The 18,302-nt window shown below is 36.0% G+C and overlaps 2 protein-coding genes, 1 long non-coding RNA gene and 2 pseudogenes across 3 annotated transcripts; 3 read left to right on the top strand and 2 right to left on the bottom strand.

The window, feature by feature from the left end:
• LOC104734344 (probable cytokinin riboside 5'-monophosphate phosphoribohydrolase LOG6) lies at positions 2,748-5,313 on the bottom strand. The gene is made up of 7 exons (XM_010453895.1): positions 5,047-5,313; positions 4,695-4,792; positions 4,559-4,589; positions 4,346-4,445; positions 3,576-3,646; positions 3,327-3,470; positions 2,748-3,139 (listed from the first exon to the last, which is right to left on the bottom strand). The coding sequence occupies exons 1-7, from the start codon at positions 5,182-5,184 to the stop codon at positions 3,113-3,115; spliced, it is 609 nt and encodes a 202-aa protein (XP_010452197.1). The 5' UTR covers positions 5,185-5,313; the 3' UTR covers positions 2,748-3,112.
• Positions 7,738-10,178, top strand: LOC104734343 (laccase-11). The gene is made up of 6 exons (XM_010453894.2): positions 7,738-7,937; positions 8,049-8,200; positions 8,292-8,536; positions 8,646-8,774; positions 8,872-9,795; positions 9,880-10,178. Exons 1-6 carry the CDS (start codon positions 7,833-7,835, stop codon positions 10,008-10,010), a joined length of 1,686 nt encoding a protein of 561 aa, XP_010452196.1. The 5' UTR covers positions 7,738-7,832; the 3' UTR covers positions 10,011-10,178.
• LOC104734342 lies at positions 10,230-12,720 on the bottom strand (annotated as a pseudogene).
• On the top strand, positions 14,618-15,259 carry LOC104734341. Its single transcript, XR_759229.2, has 3 exons — positions 14,618-14,706; positions 14,853-15,081; positions 15,167-15,259. It is a non-coding gene; the product is annotated as an uncharacterized LOC104734341 (long non-coding RNA).
• LOC104734340 lies at positions 15,652-18,058 on the top strand (annotated as a pseudogene).

Genomic DNA, 18,302 nt, shown 5'->3' with positions numbered 1-18,302 from the left:
TTAAAAAAATTTGAACGAACGTTACAAAATAAAGATAAGAATCGAATCTTCTAACTCATAAAACACTACACGTGCTTACAAATTTTGAAAAACTTTGTAACGCTAAAAGTGTTCACGCGATCTTCGCATATTTGAAAACTAAAGTAATATAAAACTACGATATAAACAATGTTATAGCAAAGTCGTTTTTCTTCTATAATACAAAACCAAATATATACTTAAAATTATTTATCTTTTATATGAAATCAATATATAAGATAAATTTTTTGAGAAACTTTGTAACGCCAAAAGTGTTCACGCTATCTTCGCATATTTAAAATATTCAATAAAAAAAAAGGTTATGACAATTACAATGTTATAGCAAAGTTGGTTTTCTTCTATAATACAAAACCAATTATCAATTTAGATTTATTTATCTTGTATTACAGACCAATATATATGAATTTACTGATTTTTAAAAAATGATATACTTATGTTAATATAAAAATAATCCTTTTGTTAAAGAAAAAAGAACAAAAAGAAACATACATGGGTTTTGAAAGTAAATTACCTGGAAATGTTCTATTTAAATTTGCCATTTTGCCGATACATGGAAGAGAAACTCAAAATTTGCTCTGAAAATGACGTTATTTGATAAAACTAACTAAAACTTGATGATACTAGGCGTTATCAAAAGGTGAATAAGTTGTTGACTTATAACCAAATGGAAAAAATAAATGAAGGAGTAACCATCCAGTACCATAAATAATTAAATATGTAAAAATCGGAAAACAAAACAGGATTGGACATTATACTCCACATAAATAATGTCTTTATATGGCAAGTTATTTATTTATTTTGCTGTCTTTGTTGTATAGACATCGAAATTAATTGCACAGAATAAATACTGGTCGAAGGATTTTGTTTTATATGGGCATTTTCATCTCCCAAGTCCGAACTAAGAACTTGATTAGTTTAAATCATCAAAAAAAATATGTAGTTGAAATTAGACAGGATAGCTAAATTACATACTAAATGTGTTCTATACCTTGTTATCATATCTAATTTCATATATCAGCTATAGTTTTGTTGTCACCAAATACGATAAGTCATCAACGTTACGATTTACAAACGATCTGATTAACGAAGAACAAACAACTAAACCAAACCATAATTAATTTCCTGAAGAATCACATTTTACTTTGATTATATCCAACAAACCATCCTCAACCGAGCTAACCAATTCACAAATCAATTCGAACCAAAAAAGAATTCTACTATTGTTTTAGTCAAATATAATCCACGTGTTCCCAAACATCTCCTACATCAATGGAAGTACAGCTCGGGCTATCGATAACCACCATACATTGTACCTTACTATTTTTCTCCAATTTTGATTTCTTTCGTCTTTTTATTTAACTTGTCACTATATACTTAAACTTACTCATATCCATATGCACTTGTGAAATTAGATCTATATATATATATATATATATACATGTACATTGGATAGGAAGCAAACTAAAACACAAGAAACTAAAATTATGCATCAATGAAAGGAACATGGGCTCCTCCCAGTCCTATGTTTCATGTATATGTTCAATGAACCATAACATAAGAGACCACACTTGTTTTTTTTTTTTAATACTATAAATAGTTATAATTAATACATGGCTTCTATACTTTAAAAAATACATACAAATGTTTCATCCGTACCTATGACCAACACAATATAATTTCGAAGTTTCAATTGCATATGGAATGTATAATGTAAGTATATCTTAAAAAAAAACAATTTGAAATACATATACATTCTGTTATTTATTTTGGTTATAAGGTAGGTCTATTAATTAGTCTCGTTGATGTTGTTCGGGCAGTTAAGTAAAAGAGTTAAACACCAAAAAGGGAACAGAGCTACATGGTACAGATCATTCATCAGCTTGAAGAATCTTTCTTGTCGCTCTTTTTAAACTAGATTGTGATCTTTTGGGCTTTGTGTCCAAATATTTATTTATTTAATTTATTAGTATTAATCTATTAATAAACTTGATTCTGTAACACATAACCTTTCATTAGTGTAAGGGACGGTTTAAATTATTTTCCTTCTTGGTTCACTGAATCTCTCTTGGGCTTAAAACACATGGTGGGTGGGTTCATCAGACTTGGAGATTTGATCATTTTAGTAATTAACCTCGAAACAAGAGACGTCAGTTAACAAATCAGACTCGTTAACTGTTCAATTAATTGGTTCGATTCAACAAATGTTTTCGGTTAATCAAGTGGGTTTACTTTATTTTTTATTTTTTATTCATTAATTTATATGAAAGTTATTACGTGGAGACCAGAAGAATAAGATCGAATCGGGCTGTTTTAGGAGACATATGGATATTAAGTAACTTAAATAATTCGAGATTGTGTTAATGATTTTATACTTGTAATTAATGATTGCCTTGGCTTCATGACTTGAGAGAGAAAGTTGAATCGATTTGATCTTAACATTCAGAATTGTTCAATCTAATTATTATTTTAAGAATCCAAATTTCTCCAATAAATTTTGATATCTATCAAGAAAAATGTATCTTACAAGTTACAACAGCCAAGTGATGCAATGGATATTAGTGTTTTAATTACACGTAGGCCCAACGAATAATAAAGTTCCATTGGGTCTATGTTACATTAATTTCTAGAAAAGCTTCATGCAATGGATTTTCTATAATTAAGATAGATTAGTATTAGTATTCTGTCATTTGAATCGAAAGCCATTGAACCAAAAACCCTCGAACTCTAATGGAGTTGTAAATATCTCTAGTACAATCTCTAGTACAACGTAACAAGTCCTCCTTGTTTTTCAATTTTGACCCAACAAGGAAATTTTTTTTTTTAACACTGACTTAAAAATTCAAATGATATGCTCTTATATATTACATCACTTGAACCGAAATTTCTGAGATACCATATATGCTGAAAACAATCCAGGAAAGAAAAAGTTACTTTTCGTACCCCCTAATGATAACCCACTTTTAGATTGTCTAGCTGCCAAATAATCAAATCTTTACTCGTCCATTTACGTACGATTGTTTTTTCTTTTAATAAGAACGTCTCGGAGCTCAGGTTCGATGGCATCTGTTACTATTTAATATTTATGTCGAGGCACATATTCCTGCAACGTAACAAACCAATGAAATGATACTAAACAAAACTCAGTCTAATCTAAAATGTTTGACACGCATGCCTAAATATTCGATTTAACCACAAGAGAGTTTCTAAACCATATTAAGACTTGGATATATATGGTCCGATTTAGGGTTAGAGTCAGTATAGTATCTTCTACCGGCTTAATTTGTTACCTCTAATTTCTTAAACAACTCTTTTGCGGTTGGTGCGGATACAATAATATGTCGAGCGGTTGGAAGAATAAATCCCTCTTCGACAGCTTTGTCGATGAATGATAGCAATTCATTGTAATATCCATCAACGTTTAATAAACCGACCTGCATGAGGAAATGTTTTTAAAAAAATAAAAAAAAATCCCAAATTCTTATCTTTGAATCATCACGTTCACATTCAAACCAAGCCAAATCGGTTTACAGACATACCGGTTTATCATGTATACCAAGTTGTGCCCAAGTTATCACTTCAAGTAGCTCCTCTAGTGTACCATAGCCACCTGATTGATTAGTGAGGACTCGTTGACTTAGTCAAGTGGCATAAATAGTAAAAATTTCCTATTTGTTTTTAAAGAAAAGTCAACATCTGAATTATGATAAGTCCTTTCTCTTTTGGTACTTTTTTAAGTCAAAGGTCAATAATATATAACGTTAGTGCACTCAACTCATCATCATGAATGATGATGATGGATCACAATATTTGCTAGTAGTACATAATTAATTACCAATTTTGTAATTTCTCTCCTAATATTCGTACTCCCAACTCTACAAATAATACTTACTAGCATTACCCGAAAAAGGGAAAACAGATGTCCTTTGTCGACATCTATTTTCGCTGCTTTTAGATGTTGATGGATCAAACACTTTTTGTTAAAAAAAAAAACACATTAATCATTTTAAAAATATTTGTCGTGATTCTTATAATTCTTTGACTCCTGGGATCTCCCACATATCATATTCATATCAACCACATGTTATTTACTTATTAATCGCACTCCTTAAAGCTCTCTCTCTATATAATGACAATTTTTTTAAAAAAGAAAAAAAATAAATAAAGCACTAACAATTACATGTAGGAAAACAAAACACATCTAACTTTTAATTTTTTCAGCATCTTACAAAGTTTTGACAAATGAGTTATCAAAAATGCTTAGAATGCTTAGCCATCTCAGCATATAACAGAGAGAAAGAGAGAGTACCAGGCAAAGCAATGAAGGCATCAGAATGCTTAGCCATCTCAGCTTTTCTCTGATGCATGTCTGCAACTTCTCTCACTTCTCCTACTGTTTCTCCAGTAAGCTTTTGTGTGTTTGTTTTGCGAGACATTGACAGAGAGGCAAAGAGCATTATATTATTGTACCTACTTAAGAACTCATTGAACATTTGATTTTATAACGAAGTCAAATTAATACCTCTTGCAACATGAGTAGCTTGGGGATAACTCTGCATTAATATAACAAGATTAGAAACCATACCTTTTTCTGTAAGAACTCAGCAAAGCATAACAAAAACGAAGAAATAATGCAGTATATCATAAACATATTATACCCAATAACATGACGACCACCTTCATGAACAGCTTGAGACACTAAACCCATTAAACCTATGCTTCCTCCACCATAAACAAGATCAATCTTCCTCGCCACCTGTTCATCAAATTAACACTATTACTAGGAAACCAGGTCTTTCAAGAATCCGCATGTGTGATGTTCTTGCGGAAGCTATGGATAGAAAGACAAGATTCCTTTTACACAAACCCAAACCAATCTCTCAAGTATTAAAGCGGAATTTTAGAAACAAAACGCTTTCGTTATACAACAATAAGTCATTATTTTTTATTTTTTTTTAAATTGGGGAAAAACATTAATTGTGAATATGCAAATATGATAAAATACTTTACCAATTCTTTGCCTAAATCAATGGCTGCAACTTGATAACTAGCTTTATTGCCATTGCTACTACCACAAAAGACGCAGATGCTCTTAAACCTTGAACTCTGTTTCCTCGTCATCTCTCTTCTTCCCTCTTCATCCTCCATTGTTTCTTATAACTTGTCAAAGTCTCAACCTTTCTTTCTCTACGTTTTGTTTGTGTTTGGTTCTAATATATGGGAAAACAGAGAAGTATATTTTTGTAGACAAGTCTATAGAATTAGCTAGTTAACTCTCTTCTTCTCTCCAACCCCCTTTAATTTGTCACGTTCAGCTTTGTTTTAAAGCGTCTTTCTGAAGTATCCTAGGCACGTGAGAAACGTGGTCACACGAGTGTTCCACTATTTGGCTAGTTCTTTTACATGAAGGTAGCACAATCCCAAGTGGTGCTCACACGCGTCGAACACTCTTTTCTTTCCTTTTTTCTTTTTTTTTTTCCTCGTATTTCATATTTACAATCTGTAGGGGTCTATCTATCGATGAATTATATTTGCAATTTCTGAATTTATTTTTGTTTTTAACAACCGAAAACAAAAATTTAGGTCCTCGCTCCTCACAACCTCTCCTGTAAAGATATTTTCTAAACAAGTTGCACATAGTCGATATCTGCAAGAATTAAAGAAGTTATTTGAACAGCCACGGAAAAAAAAAACGTAGCTATCATATTCTGAAAATATTGTCTTTCTTGTTTTCTTACCTTGTGTCTGTTCTGTTCATGATAATAAATAGAGTTTCTGTTCTGGATATAATATGTTCGACACTAATAAAACAGATATGTATGATTTGTTGATGGATTGATTTGTCGTGATTGTTTAAAGGTATAAGATTTTTTTTGTTTTTTCTTTGGTTTGGGTGCCAATCAATGATATGATTAGGGTAGCAGAATACTTAAACCTATAGAAAATTGTTTAATTGGTATATGGTGTTGAAAACAATTGTTTTTATTGTTGATTTTTATGAGATTTTGTAATAACAATAAAAATTTCAAATACAATAAGATGGAGTTATAATTATGTTACGGATAAATGGATAATACGACAAAGCCAAACTATGGGAGCGGAGCGTCATTCTATTACGTGGCAGAATTACAGCGTATTAAAAGTTGTCACTGTGCAGTTGGTGGGCCTCGCCAGATTACTTATGTCCTAAGACACGATAATACGACGCGTATCGCTTCGCTTTGGCCAAAGCAATGTCAATGTGTTGTTTCCCCTAATTCATATCTCTAAAATTAGCTATTGCAAAAACAAGATTGCAAAAACAAGATGTAACATAGAATAGTATCAACCAATAGCATATATTATATACAATGAAAAGTGCAAAAAAACTTGTGGTAGTTGAATTTTTTTTAATGATATTTCTCTTTTTAGTAGACTCTATAAACCACTCATTCACAATAAATGCATGATTTTACAATTATAAATCATTTACATATTCTAAAGTCTAAACTGTTATTACAACCCGAAAGCGACAAAATATGGTAAGTGATAGACTGACATAAGTATCGAAATTTCTAAATATCAATAAAATCAAACGGACTTTACAATTACATTAGTCGCCAAACCATTTTTTATTTCTCCAAAAAAAGGGAATTACTCAAACAAAGAATATAAGGAAAGTTATGTTGTTTTTATTTGATTGCAGCGTTGAGAAAAAGTTACCGTTACAACGACGGTCAGATTTTTCTAGTACCGCGTTACAATTTATCAAGGGGGAATTTATTTGAGTGACTTGCGTAACGTTTCATGTCATAAATGGAGATGCTTAAATCCTAATACGCATGTTCCATACGGGCCTGTGGCCATTAGTTTCAATTGGGTTTATGACTCAGTATAAAGTGATTTGTGGTACCGTTTTAGATTTGGGGCTTTATTGGACATCGAAGGTTTTGATCCAACGATTAGGATTCTGACCAGTCAATAGCGTAACTTCTGATAAATATTGACCAACTTCCGTTCCTTTTACAATTAAAATACGTTTGTTGAGATTTTAACTTAGAAAATCATACATATGTTCTCGTTGGCAAAGAACTGAAAAAAATATATATATATTGATCTTAAGAGAGCAGTCATTTTCGCTTACGCCAAAACATCACTATAACATAAAATTTACAAACTAAACGAATGGCTAAGCAACATGTTACTGCAAAGCAAGTTTTCAGATATTTAAGATAAAAACAGAAAAAGAATATTTTTGAAAAGAAGTTGATACCTTCGATTTCGAACTTGAGGGCTTTTGGTATAACAAAAACAAGTATATACAGGTAGGCGTCTATAAATCTTGATTCATTTTTTGAATTGGAGAGACTTAAAACTGAAATATTTATTGGTGTTTCTTAGTATTATTTTTCATTGTGAAAACGAAAAAGTCAAAAACATTAATATAAAGCTGAGATATCAACTTCGAAGGTACTCCATATTATTAACAAACGTTACGCTGATTCGCCAACGTCTTTCAGAAAGTTGCTTACAAGCCTTCTTCTTCCATTATATATTTTTTTCTAAGCTTTTCTTAATAATGTATTTTACGCATTTTTCATATTTATTTCCTCATTTGTAAACCTATAGAGATTATTTTTTTTAGAGTATATTATTATGAGACATTCACCAACCTTTTGTTTGCATTTATGCCACTATATAAGCATTTGTAACGAGCTACAATTTATAAAATACAACTTGTATAACCAACCAAAAGGCAATACAAGATTTAATACAAATCTCTCATCGTTGCATCAAACCGGAAGAGTGAACCGGAAATGAAGTTAATCCGGAACCCCGGTTTTCTCTTTCTATTCTTTTACCTTCTTGGGTTTCTTGGTCAATCTCCGGTGGATGCGGCGGTGAAGAAGTACCAATTCGATGTAGGTGTTCCATAAACCGGTTTATTATAAACTCAATATACATTTATTTGAATTCCACTAGATATGTAATTTTCTTGTTTGTAATTACTAACGTTTGGAATTACGGAACAGGTTCAAGTGAAGAACGTAAGCCGGATATGCAATGCTAAACCGATTGTCACGGTTAACGGAATGTTCCCTGGACCTACGGTTTATGCAAGAGAAGGTGATCGAGTCATCATCAACGTAACCAACCATGTACAATACAACATGTCTATCCACTGGTAAAACATCTCTTTCCTACGTCTCAAACCGGCCTAACCGGTTTAGTCATTCTTTATGATTCAAAAAATTAACGGTTTTTGTTTCTTGTAGGCATGGGCTTAAACAGTACCGGAACGGTTGGGCGGATGGTCCAGCATACATAACTCAGTGTCCGATCCAAACCGGACAGAGTTACGTTTATGATTTCAATGTGACCGGACAACGAGGAACACTCTGGTGGCACGCACATATCCTCTGGCTACGAGCCACAGTGTACGGAGCTATCGTCATCTTGCCTCAACCGGGAAAACCGTATCCGTTCCCACAGCCATACCAAGAAACCAACATAATCCTCGGTTAGTAGAAATTAACAAGAATTGGTTCGGTTTAGACTGATCTGGTCTACTCTAATCTAGGTTTTTAATTAATTCTTAATCCCCCGGGGTTTTTATTTGATTTGTGTAGGAGAATGGTGGAACAAAGACATTGAGACCGCGGTTAACCAAGCCAACCAATTGGGCGCACCACCTCCGATGTCGGATGCTCATACCATCAACGGGAAACCAGGACCACTCTTTCCGTGTTCCGAGAAACGTAAGCCTTTTCATAACCGTTTGTTATCGTACCGTACCGGACCGGACCTCTCGGATCAAAATAAATTATAAATAATTTTTCCGTATAATTTTCTCAGACACGTTCGTGGTAGAGGTCGAAGCTGGCAAAACATACCTTCTAAGGATCATCAACGCAGCGTTAAACGACGAGCTATTTTTCGGGATTGCGGGACACAACATGACCGTGGTTGAAATCGATGCGGTCTACACTAAACCGTTCACAACCAAAGCCATTTTACTCGGACCAGGTCAAACAACAAATGTTCTAGTCAAAACCGACCGCTCACCAAACCGGTACTTCATGGCAGCTAGTCCGTTCATGGACGCTCCAGTATCCGTAGACAACAAAACCGTAACCGCGATACTTCAATACAAAGGCGTACCAAACACGGTCATACCAATTTTACCAAAGCTTCCTTTGCCTAACGACACATCTTTCGCTTTGGACTATAACGGAAAGCTCAAGAGCCTCAACACACCTAACTTTCCCGCGCTTGTTCCTTTAAAAGTTGACCGGCGACTGTTCTACACGATCGGGCTAGGCATCAACGCGTGCCCCACTTGTGTGAACGGGACGAATCTAGCAGCTTCTATAAACAACGTCACGTTCATTATGCCTAAGATCGCGCTCTTGAAAGCTCATTACTCCAACATCTCTGGAGTTTTCAGAACTGATTTCCCAGACAGACCTCCCAAAGCGTTTAACTACACCGGTGTGCCGCTCACTGCTAACCTCGGAACATCTACGGGGACTAGACTGAGCCGAGTTAAGTTCAATACTACAATTGAGCTTGTCTTGCAAGACACCAATCTCCTAACCGTTGAGTCACACCCTTTCCATCTTCACGGCTACAACTTCTTTGTAGTTGGAACCGGTGTTGGAAACTTTGATCCCAAGAAAGATCCAGCTAAGTTCAATCTCATTGACCCGCCAGAGAGAAACACAGTTGGAGTACCTACCGGTGGTTGGGCTGCCATCAGATTCAGGGCTGATAATCCAGGTATGATATAGATCTGTCAAACACACATATATATGATGATGATAAGCCGATCAAACTGATCAATGCATATGTTGGTTGTTGCAGGTGTTTGGTTTATGCACTGTCACTTGGAAGTCCATACAATGTGGGGTTTGAAGATGGCTTTCGTCGTCGAGAACGGGAAAACACCTGAGCTTTCTGTTCTACCACCGCCTAAAGACTATCCTTCCTGTTAAGAATCTGAGATTTGAGAACTTCTAAGATTCTTCGTTATGTTTGTGCTGAATGATATTTTTTGTTGATTGTATTTCCCTTCTGTTGATTTGTGTCTGAGATTGTTTCCTGTGGGGCTGCATAATACACCCTGCAATTGCTTAAGAAATGAAATTAATGTTTTCCTACAAGAGTGTTCTAGTTTTATCGATTCCAAGTTTCTGCAGTAAAGTCAGTGACAGTAGAATCTTAAAAGCATCAAAACTCTTAGCGAGGTACTAAGAGAAAGATGAAAACTTTTGAAAACAGAGTATCATCAAGAACCAGAAAAAAACAAAGCTAATCTAAACGATCACTCAGTATCTCGAGGTTCTGATCTTTTCTACCTAAGTGAACAAAAGAGAGAAGAGAATACTAGTAGTTCTGCCAACATAAAACAGAGGAGTTGATGGATGGAACGAGCTCAAATAGCTGGCGTTGCTTGATCCTTGGGCTTGCAGCATTCTGATTTCTTCTTGAAGTTAAGCTTCCTGGTAAAATTCTTCCAGCTTCTTTTCGTCCTCACCAGCTTATGCAGCTCTTGTTTCATGTTCACACACTCCTTTTCCAACTCAGAAACTCGTTCTCTTACGCTCTCACCTCTGGGTTTAAGTAAACCCCCATTGCCACCATTTGGGTTCTCAGAGTTGTCTAGATTCTCAGAGACAAAGAACCAGCCAGATACAGATGTCCTGAGCCTAAGCTGTTCGAAAAAGAGAACCTGAACTATCACACGAAGAGGCAGCCTCTCGTTCTGAGCCGCATGTGTGCTAGCTTCCAGTGAGAGCTTCTGGCAGTTCATGAGTCTACATATGTGCTCTCTCTCTGAATCCGTAATCCACGGATGAGCCTGCAAAAATTTTGCAAACAAATCAAAACCTCAACAAATCTATTGGTTAAAATTTTTAAAAGAGAAGTTTTATTACCTTCAAGTACACATCGATGGCGTGATAAATTCCATCATCTAGTGGCCTTGCATAGTCAGGAATTGCAGCAGCGATGGCTTCGAACTTCGCCAGCTTCAGGTTAACATCAGGTGCGACCTCAGCGAGATAACCGTCGACCAAAGTTGCCACTAACGTTGTTGGACTTAGCAAATCGGCTCCATCCTTCACCAATTGTCCTTCTTCAATGATGCAAGGAGAAGGGACGATACCTCCTTGTTCGGTTGAAGAAACAAACTGTTCAATCATTCTCAAAACGCATTCAACATCATAAAGCGTTTCAGAGTATCCCATATTTGGTATAAGAAGATCAACTAGAGCAGCTTGGTCCAATTGATTTCCAATTCTTCTCTCCAGATTCTCCCTCGAGGATTGGCTTGCGTGAAGCACCATTGCAGTTTGAAGCAGCCTGAGAAGAAACTTGGTCGGGTTTACACCTTTCTTGCTAGGAAGCAACCCGACAACCTCCTCAAGACAAGTTTTTTGGTCTTCTTCGGAAGGGTTCGGTGTCTCAATCACTTGCTCATCCATGGTTACTTGTCTATTCATCGTAGGAACATGTTTCCTTGTATAGTACATAACCGCCATCGCGACGTTCTCGAGCTTCATACCACGTGCCTCAATAGCGGTAATGAGTCTTTTGAAGAGAGGCAAGCTGAGAAACGAAGCGTCATCAAACCACCAGTCTTCACCAGTAGGTTGAAGCATCTTTCCGGAAGCAGAGATTCCATTCCACAAATGCGATTCATCTTCTGTGTTCAGCCCGCTTGTAGCGCTCTTTCCTCCTCCCACAGGCCAGTTGAAAAGGCTCGGGTCAGCACAGGCTTTGACAGCCAAAGAATCAACACACCTGGAGATAATGTGAAGGTCTTCAGCGTACTCGGTCACTTCCTCGCAAGTCTGAAGAGCTTTGATCGAGTCTGTCCAGTTTCCAAACACTTCACTGAGGAAAGTCTCAGTCATACCGACAAGATTCCCTTCTCCATAGTTATCAGTCATCTCAAGGTACTCAGCTGCACATCTAAGGCTAACAACATTGAAAGCAGTAAGCTCGATCTTCACACCGTAGCAGAATTTGGTCACAAGCTCGAACGTTTTGCCGCCTCCTGGTATCTCATCTAAACTCAAAACACAGCCTGATCCATCATCAGTGGAAGACTCTTCGATTAGCCTTTCAAGAAGCCCGCTTCTAGAGAGCAATGGGAACTACACACAAAAAAAAAAAAAAAAAAAAANACACTTCTCAAATTTGATTATCAATCAGAGCTAGCCATATTCTTAAAATCCACAGAAGAACCCATCTCGAATTCAACAAAAAAGAAGTAAAAAGACGAGAGCTTGATTACACAAACTCAAGAGAAATCAACGACACTCATCATGAGAAAGCCATATCGAAACCGGAAACTAAAAGACCTAAATAGCTAGACTAAATGTAAGTCTAAGTCAGGGAGGTAAAGGCAGAGAAAGAAGAGTACCAGGTTTGGCCTTCACGATGGAAAGCTTCGGATTTGGAGCCAAGTCTCATAAACGCCATGTTGGAAGAAAAAGCAATCTCAGAGTATGAGTTGGTAATGAAACAGAGTAGTAGTAACAGAGAAGAAGAGAGGGTAGAGGAAAGAGAGTGAGATACATGAATAATAGTTGGACAGAGATACTCATCTCTATTTTTAGCAAATTCTACAGGAAGAGAGAGAGAGAGAGAGAGAGAACCGGCAGAAGAGTGAGGAGAAAAAGATGGGTCTTGGACTTGTGAATTTTTCGTCTCTTGAATACTTCAATACTTGTCTTGTTCAACGATGATGATACCCCAAAACCGGCATTTAATTTCACCGGTTTGTCCGATTCACAATTTTCGGTTTAATGTATGAATACTTCAATACTCATCTTGTTCAAGTTCAACAATGAAACCCCAAAACCGGCATTTAATTTTTTATTTATTAATTAGTATAGTTAGTTACATACTACTATACTAGTATAGTATGCCTTTCAATGATAAAGAGATAAATTAAGTAGTAATTAATTACAGACAAATGCAATGTTGTTTAGGTCCCTATTTTGAAGTATAAATAAATGTTAGGCAACAACTCATCGTAGCCTACGCAGTAGCCATCAATTTCTTAACCACAAATTGCATTGATAAAAACAATAATACTCAGAATTGAAATACTCGTTAAAGTTTTACCTAGGAAACTCTTAGATTGTACGCAAACATGTTATGAATATTATAATGATACACATGACATATATAAGTATATGAGTAGTAATAGTATTTATCAAACTCAGGTTAACTATAGACTATAGTGTAGAACTCTCACCATTGGTTATTAGTAAGTTAACACTTACAAAGTTACAATACAACATATTAGCAGCTTCTTAATGGGCCAATGACTAAACAAAATAAAATAAGAAAAGCTTCGAGATTCTTTGCCTCTTTGCCTCTTTGGGCTCGACCTACTCAACACGTAAAGGCCTTTCAAAAATTTCAGCCTGAACAAATTATCTTTTATTTTTATTTTTGATGAAAGTAAAATAATAATGTTTAATTATTAATTTTAGATAAAAATGAGTAGATTTTTATCAAAAATAAAATAAATGAAGGTTAGAACTTAAATCATATAATAAAACATGTAGATCTTCTAATTATTGACCTTTTCCTAAAATTTGATTCTTTTTCTTAACAACTAAGTTTTTTTTGTTTTTTTGGAATTATTCAACTTTGCGATAATACAAAAAATTGGTAGATAAGTTTCCTTATTTTAAGTCAACGGTAGATTGGAGTTCTTTATGCCAAATATTAATATGTTAATAAAGAAAATAAACTATCATAATCTACAAAGTATTAAAAAAATAAAATAATTAATATATTATTACTAATCCACCATATAATTATGATTGCTTATGCTTATTGGGTTGGGTGAACCAAGACATAGTCTTAATGCAAAGAATATTTTTGTACTTTTTAATATTTTATCATCATAGAAAATAGAAAGCAATTATTCCAGAAATAGGGAATTACAGAAAAAAGAAAAAAGAAAGAAAAAAAAAAAGCAAATGTCATTGATGACCTAATCCATCCACCCCATTATTAGGTTAGGATGTTTCCAGTTGAGTCGGTCTTTACAAAACGAACGATAGTGAATTTGACACGTGTCATATGGCTCCTCCCTTTAGCTTCGTGGTCATAATAATCCTAAAAACTGATATTTTATTATTTTATATTTTGGGAAAATGTCAAAAAAAATTTAAAATTATTTTTATTTAGACGTTTAATACTCAATAGTTTTGGATTAGAATAAAAATACACCAAATAATAAAAATGTGTCATTTAAAACCCAAAATAATTAGTGTTGTTATTTTCATACCCACGATTTTTCAATACAATCCAAATTCCAATTTTATCCTCGTTATCTAATTAATTATTAATTTTTAATATAAAAATTTTTAGTTTTCTCTTAACCATATCAAACCAGAATCAAACCGGCAACAACAACAAATCCCGTGTTCTACTTGTTCGGTTGTGGCTATGAAAACAGTTCCGTCGACGGGAATCACCACCGTTTATCACGTCGGAGCTTCGTGTCACAGCGGTGTGTATGAAAGCGTCATCTCCTTTCACTCATCCACAACGCCTCTTCATCACCACCGTTAAGAAGATTAAGAAACAAAGCATCGTTTCTCAATAAACCTCTCTCTCTCAGTCTCTCTCTCCCTCCTTCCCTGTTCGACAATAAGCAAGGTTAGTGATCCAGCCATATCAATCGATCTCTTGGAATATTGCTTTATCTGATGTTTGATTTGCGTTCTACATTGAAGAACCTTACTTTGATTTTGCTTTCCCAGTTTTGAATTTGATTATTTATCATTAGTTTTCTGATTAATTAGAATGGTGAAGGCGGCAGAGAAGCAGCCTGGGGCAGTAACAAAGATATTTTGGGACATCAAGAAGTGTCCCGTTCCAACTGGCTTCGATCCTCGTTTGGTCGGTCCATGTATTAAACGGTTTTTGGAGAAATTAGGCTACTCTGGTCCTCTTAGTATCTGGGCTACATCTCCGATTAAGTCCTTTGAGCGGTCTCTTCCACTGGAATCATTCTTCAAGCCACCCCCTTTGGTTTAAAACCTTTCTACAGCTACTTTCCTTGATGAATTCATAGATATAGAGAGAGAGTCTCAAGTTTTAAGTTTCTGATTTACAGGTTCTCGTAACCTACTGACGCTTATCCCTTGTTGGACCCGTGAGAATCCACCTCCAGCTAATATAATGCTCATATCCGATCCCACAAAGGACAACTCTTATAACTTGAATTTGCTAAAATATCACTGTGGATACAACGTTATTAAGTTTGCTCGGTTTTGATTCTGATTTGATATGGTTAAGAGAAAACTAAGAATTTTTATATTAAAAATTAATAATTAATTAGAAAATCAGGGTAAAATTGGAATTTTGATTGTGTTGAAAAATTGTGGGTATGAAAATAACAACACTAATTATTTTGGGTTTTAAATGACATATTTTTATTATTTGGTGTATTTTTATTCCAATCCAAAACCATTGGGTATTAAACGTCCAAATAAAAATAACTTTGGATTTTTTTGGCATTTTTCCCATTATATTTTTCCTTTTTTTCTTTTTTGTTAATTTGGCGAAAGATATTAAATTGTGAAGTCTATATAAAGAAGAGCTTCCTTCGAAGGATCTCATAATTATCATCCCCTTCGTCTTTCTCTGATTCTTCAATCTCTCTCTCCCCAAACCCTAAATCGTCGTTCTCAGCAAATCTTTTACGACTCTCTCTTCCAACGACTCTTTCAAGGTATATATGTTTCTTCTTCTTCTTATTCGTTTGTTTTGATTTCACATCTGATCTTTTCGATTTTGGGTTTTTTTGGGTTATTGAATCTTCTTTTGATTTTGTTGAATCTCTACTCGTTGCTCGTCGGATTTGCTTGTTGCCGAATTCTCTGTTACGCTTTCTCGTTTCGATTGAGTGTTATATCATGTAGATCTGTTCAATTTATTGCTTGATCTTGAAATTCTCATAGAAAATTAGGGTCTTTGAGGGCTATCCAATTCAATTGTGTGTTTTCTCGTGTAGATCTGTTCCAGTTTCTTGTTTGATTTTGAAATCCTCATAGAAAATTAGGGTTTTCGAGGACAATCTATTCAATTTTGGGTTTCTTTGTTGTTCTCTTTGGTGTTGCTATGATTTCGTATGTTTGCTGATCTGATCTCTGTTTGCTTTTTATTTTTCAGATGCAAATTTTCGTGAAAACACTCACTGGCAAGACCATCACTTTCGAGGTTGAGAGCTCTGACACCATCGACAATGTTAAGGCAAAGATCCAGGACAAGGAAGGTATACCTCCGGACCAGCAGAGATTGATCTTCGCCGGTAAACAGCTTGAAGATGGTCGTACCTTCGTTGATTACAACATCCAGAAGGAGTCGACTCTCCACTTGGTTCTCCGTTTAAGAGGTGGTATGCAGATCTTTGTCAAGACTCTTACCGGCAAGACTATTACTTTGGAGGTTGAGAGCTCTGACACTATTGACAACGTCAAGGCTAAGATCCAGGACAATGAAGTAATCCCTCCGGATCAGCAGAGGCTTATCTTTGCTGGCAAGCAGCTTGAAGACGGAAGGACTCTTGCTGACTACAACATCCAAAAGGAGTCGACCCTTCACCTTGTCCTTCGTCTTCGTGGTGGTATGCAGATCTTTGTCAAGACTTTGACTGGCAAGACCATCACCCTCGAGGTTGAGAGCTCAGACACAATCGACAATGTCAAAAGCCAATATCCAAGATGAAGAGGGAATTCCCCCGGACCAGCAGAGACTCATATTCGCTGGTAAGCAGCTTGAAGACTGAAGAACTCTTGCTGACTAAAACATCCAGAAGGATTCCACCCTTCATTTGGTGCTTCGTCTACGTGGTGGTATGCAGATTTTTGTGAAGACCCTTAGAGGCAAAACCATCACTTTGGAGGTTGAGAGCTCATACACAATCGACAATGTCAAAGCCAAGATTCAGGACAAGGAAGGAATCCCACCAGACCAGCAGAGACTCATCTTCGTTGGGAAGCAGCTCGAGGATGGACGCACCCTAGAGGATTACAACATCCAAAAGGAGTCTACTCTTCATCTTGTGCTTCGTCTACGTGGTGGTATGCAGATCTTTGTGAAGACCCTTACCGGCAAGACCATAACTTTGGAGGTGGAGAGCTCAGATACCATTGATAACGTCAAGGCTAAGATTTAGGACAAGGAAGGGATCCCTCCGGATCAGCAGAGACTCATCTTTGCTGGGAAGCAGCTTGAGGATGGTCGTACACTTGCAGATTACAATATCCAGAAGGAGTCCACCCTTCACCTTGTTTTGCGTCTACGTGGTGGTATGCAAATATTTGTGAAGACCTTGACAGGCAAGACTATTACCTTGGAGGTTGAGAGCTCAGACACAATTGATAATGTCAAGGCTAAGATTCAGGACAAGGAAGGGATCCCTCCGGATCAGCAGAGACTCATCTTCGCTGGGAAGCAGCTTGAGGATGGTCGCACACTTGCAGATTACAACATCCAAAAGGAGTCGACCCTTCACCTTGTGCTTCGTCTCCGTGGTGGTATGCAGATCTTTGTCAAGACTTTGACTGGCAAAACCATCACCCTCGAGGTTGAGAGTTCAGACACCATTGACAATGTCAAAGCCAAGATTCAGGACAAGGAGGGAATTTCCCCGGATCAGCAGAGACTCATCTTCGCTGGTAAGCATCTCGAGGATGGTCGGACTCTTGCAGATTACAATATCCAGAAGGAGTCAACTCTTCACTTGGTTCTTCGTCTTCGTGGTGGAAGCTTCTAAGCTGTTGTGATCTGATTGAAAGTGGTGGTTCAAGTATAATGCACTTGGGAGGTGATCTTCGCGTGGTTTAGTTTGTGTGTTCCATGTTTCATATTTTCTGCTTTTCTTTTATTTCTTATGAACCTTTTGGTTGGGCTCGTAATCGGGCCTGTGTTTCAACATTCAGTAAAATAATAATCCAAGTGTATGTTAATCATCGGTTTCCTTAGAAAATTAGAAATTAGTCTATATTGCATTTACTAAATTAATGATGTCGAGCAAACAAAAAACAAATCGAAAAAGTAGAAGCCAACATATGATCAAGTGGAGACGATGTTGAAAACGTGAACATGTAAGTGGTAAAAGAGTTATTAGTAGGAGGATATATGCTTCACTACACTTTAAAGATTGAGTGAGGGTGTTCTATAGAGTTTTGCTATTGTAACACGATATATGATGTCAATTCTTATAGGTAATTTGGCCTTTGATGTGA

Source organism: Camelina sativa, chromosome 13 (genome assembly GCF_000633955.1).
Source record: "Camelina sativa cultivar DH55 chromosome 13, Cs, whole genome shotgun sequence".
Classification (NCBI taxonomy): Eukaryota; Viridiplantae; Streptophyta; class Magnoliopsida; order Brassicales; family Brassicaceae; genus Camelina; species Camelina sativa.
Note: the sequence above shows the minus strand (reverse complement) of the source record. Positions and strands in the feature narration are given on the sequence as shown.

Coding starts and splice junctions, on each gene's coding strand:
- LOC104734343 (XM_010453894.2), top strand. CDS start 7,833: ATGAAGTTAATCCGGAACCCCGGTTTTCTCTTTCTATTCTTTTACCTT. Junction 8,201..8,291: donor TACAACATGTCTATCCACTG/GTAAAACATCTC, acceptor TGTTTCTTGTAG/GCATGGGCTTAAACAGTACC. Junction 8,775..8,871: donor CTTTCCGTGTTCCGAGAAAC/GTAAGCCTTTTC, acceptor TAATTTTCTCAG/ACACGTTCGTGGTAGAGGTC.
- LOC104734344 (XM_010453895.1), bottom strand. CDS start 5,184: ATGGAGGATGAAGAGGGAAGAAGAGAGATGACGAGGAAACAGAGTTCA. Junction 4,793..5,046: donor TTGATTTAGGCAAAGAATTG/GTAAAGTATTTT, acceptor TTTGATGAACAG/GTGGCGAGGAAGATTGATCT. Junction 4,446..4,558: donor AGCTACTCATGTTGCAAGAG/GTATTAATTTGA, acceptor AACACACAAAAG/CTTACTGGAGAAACAGTAGG.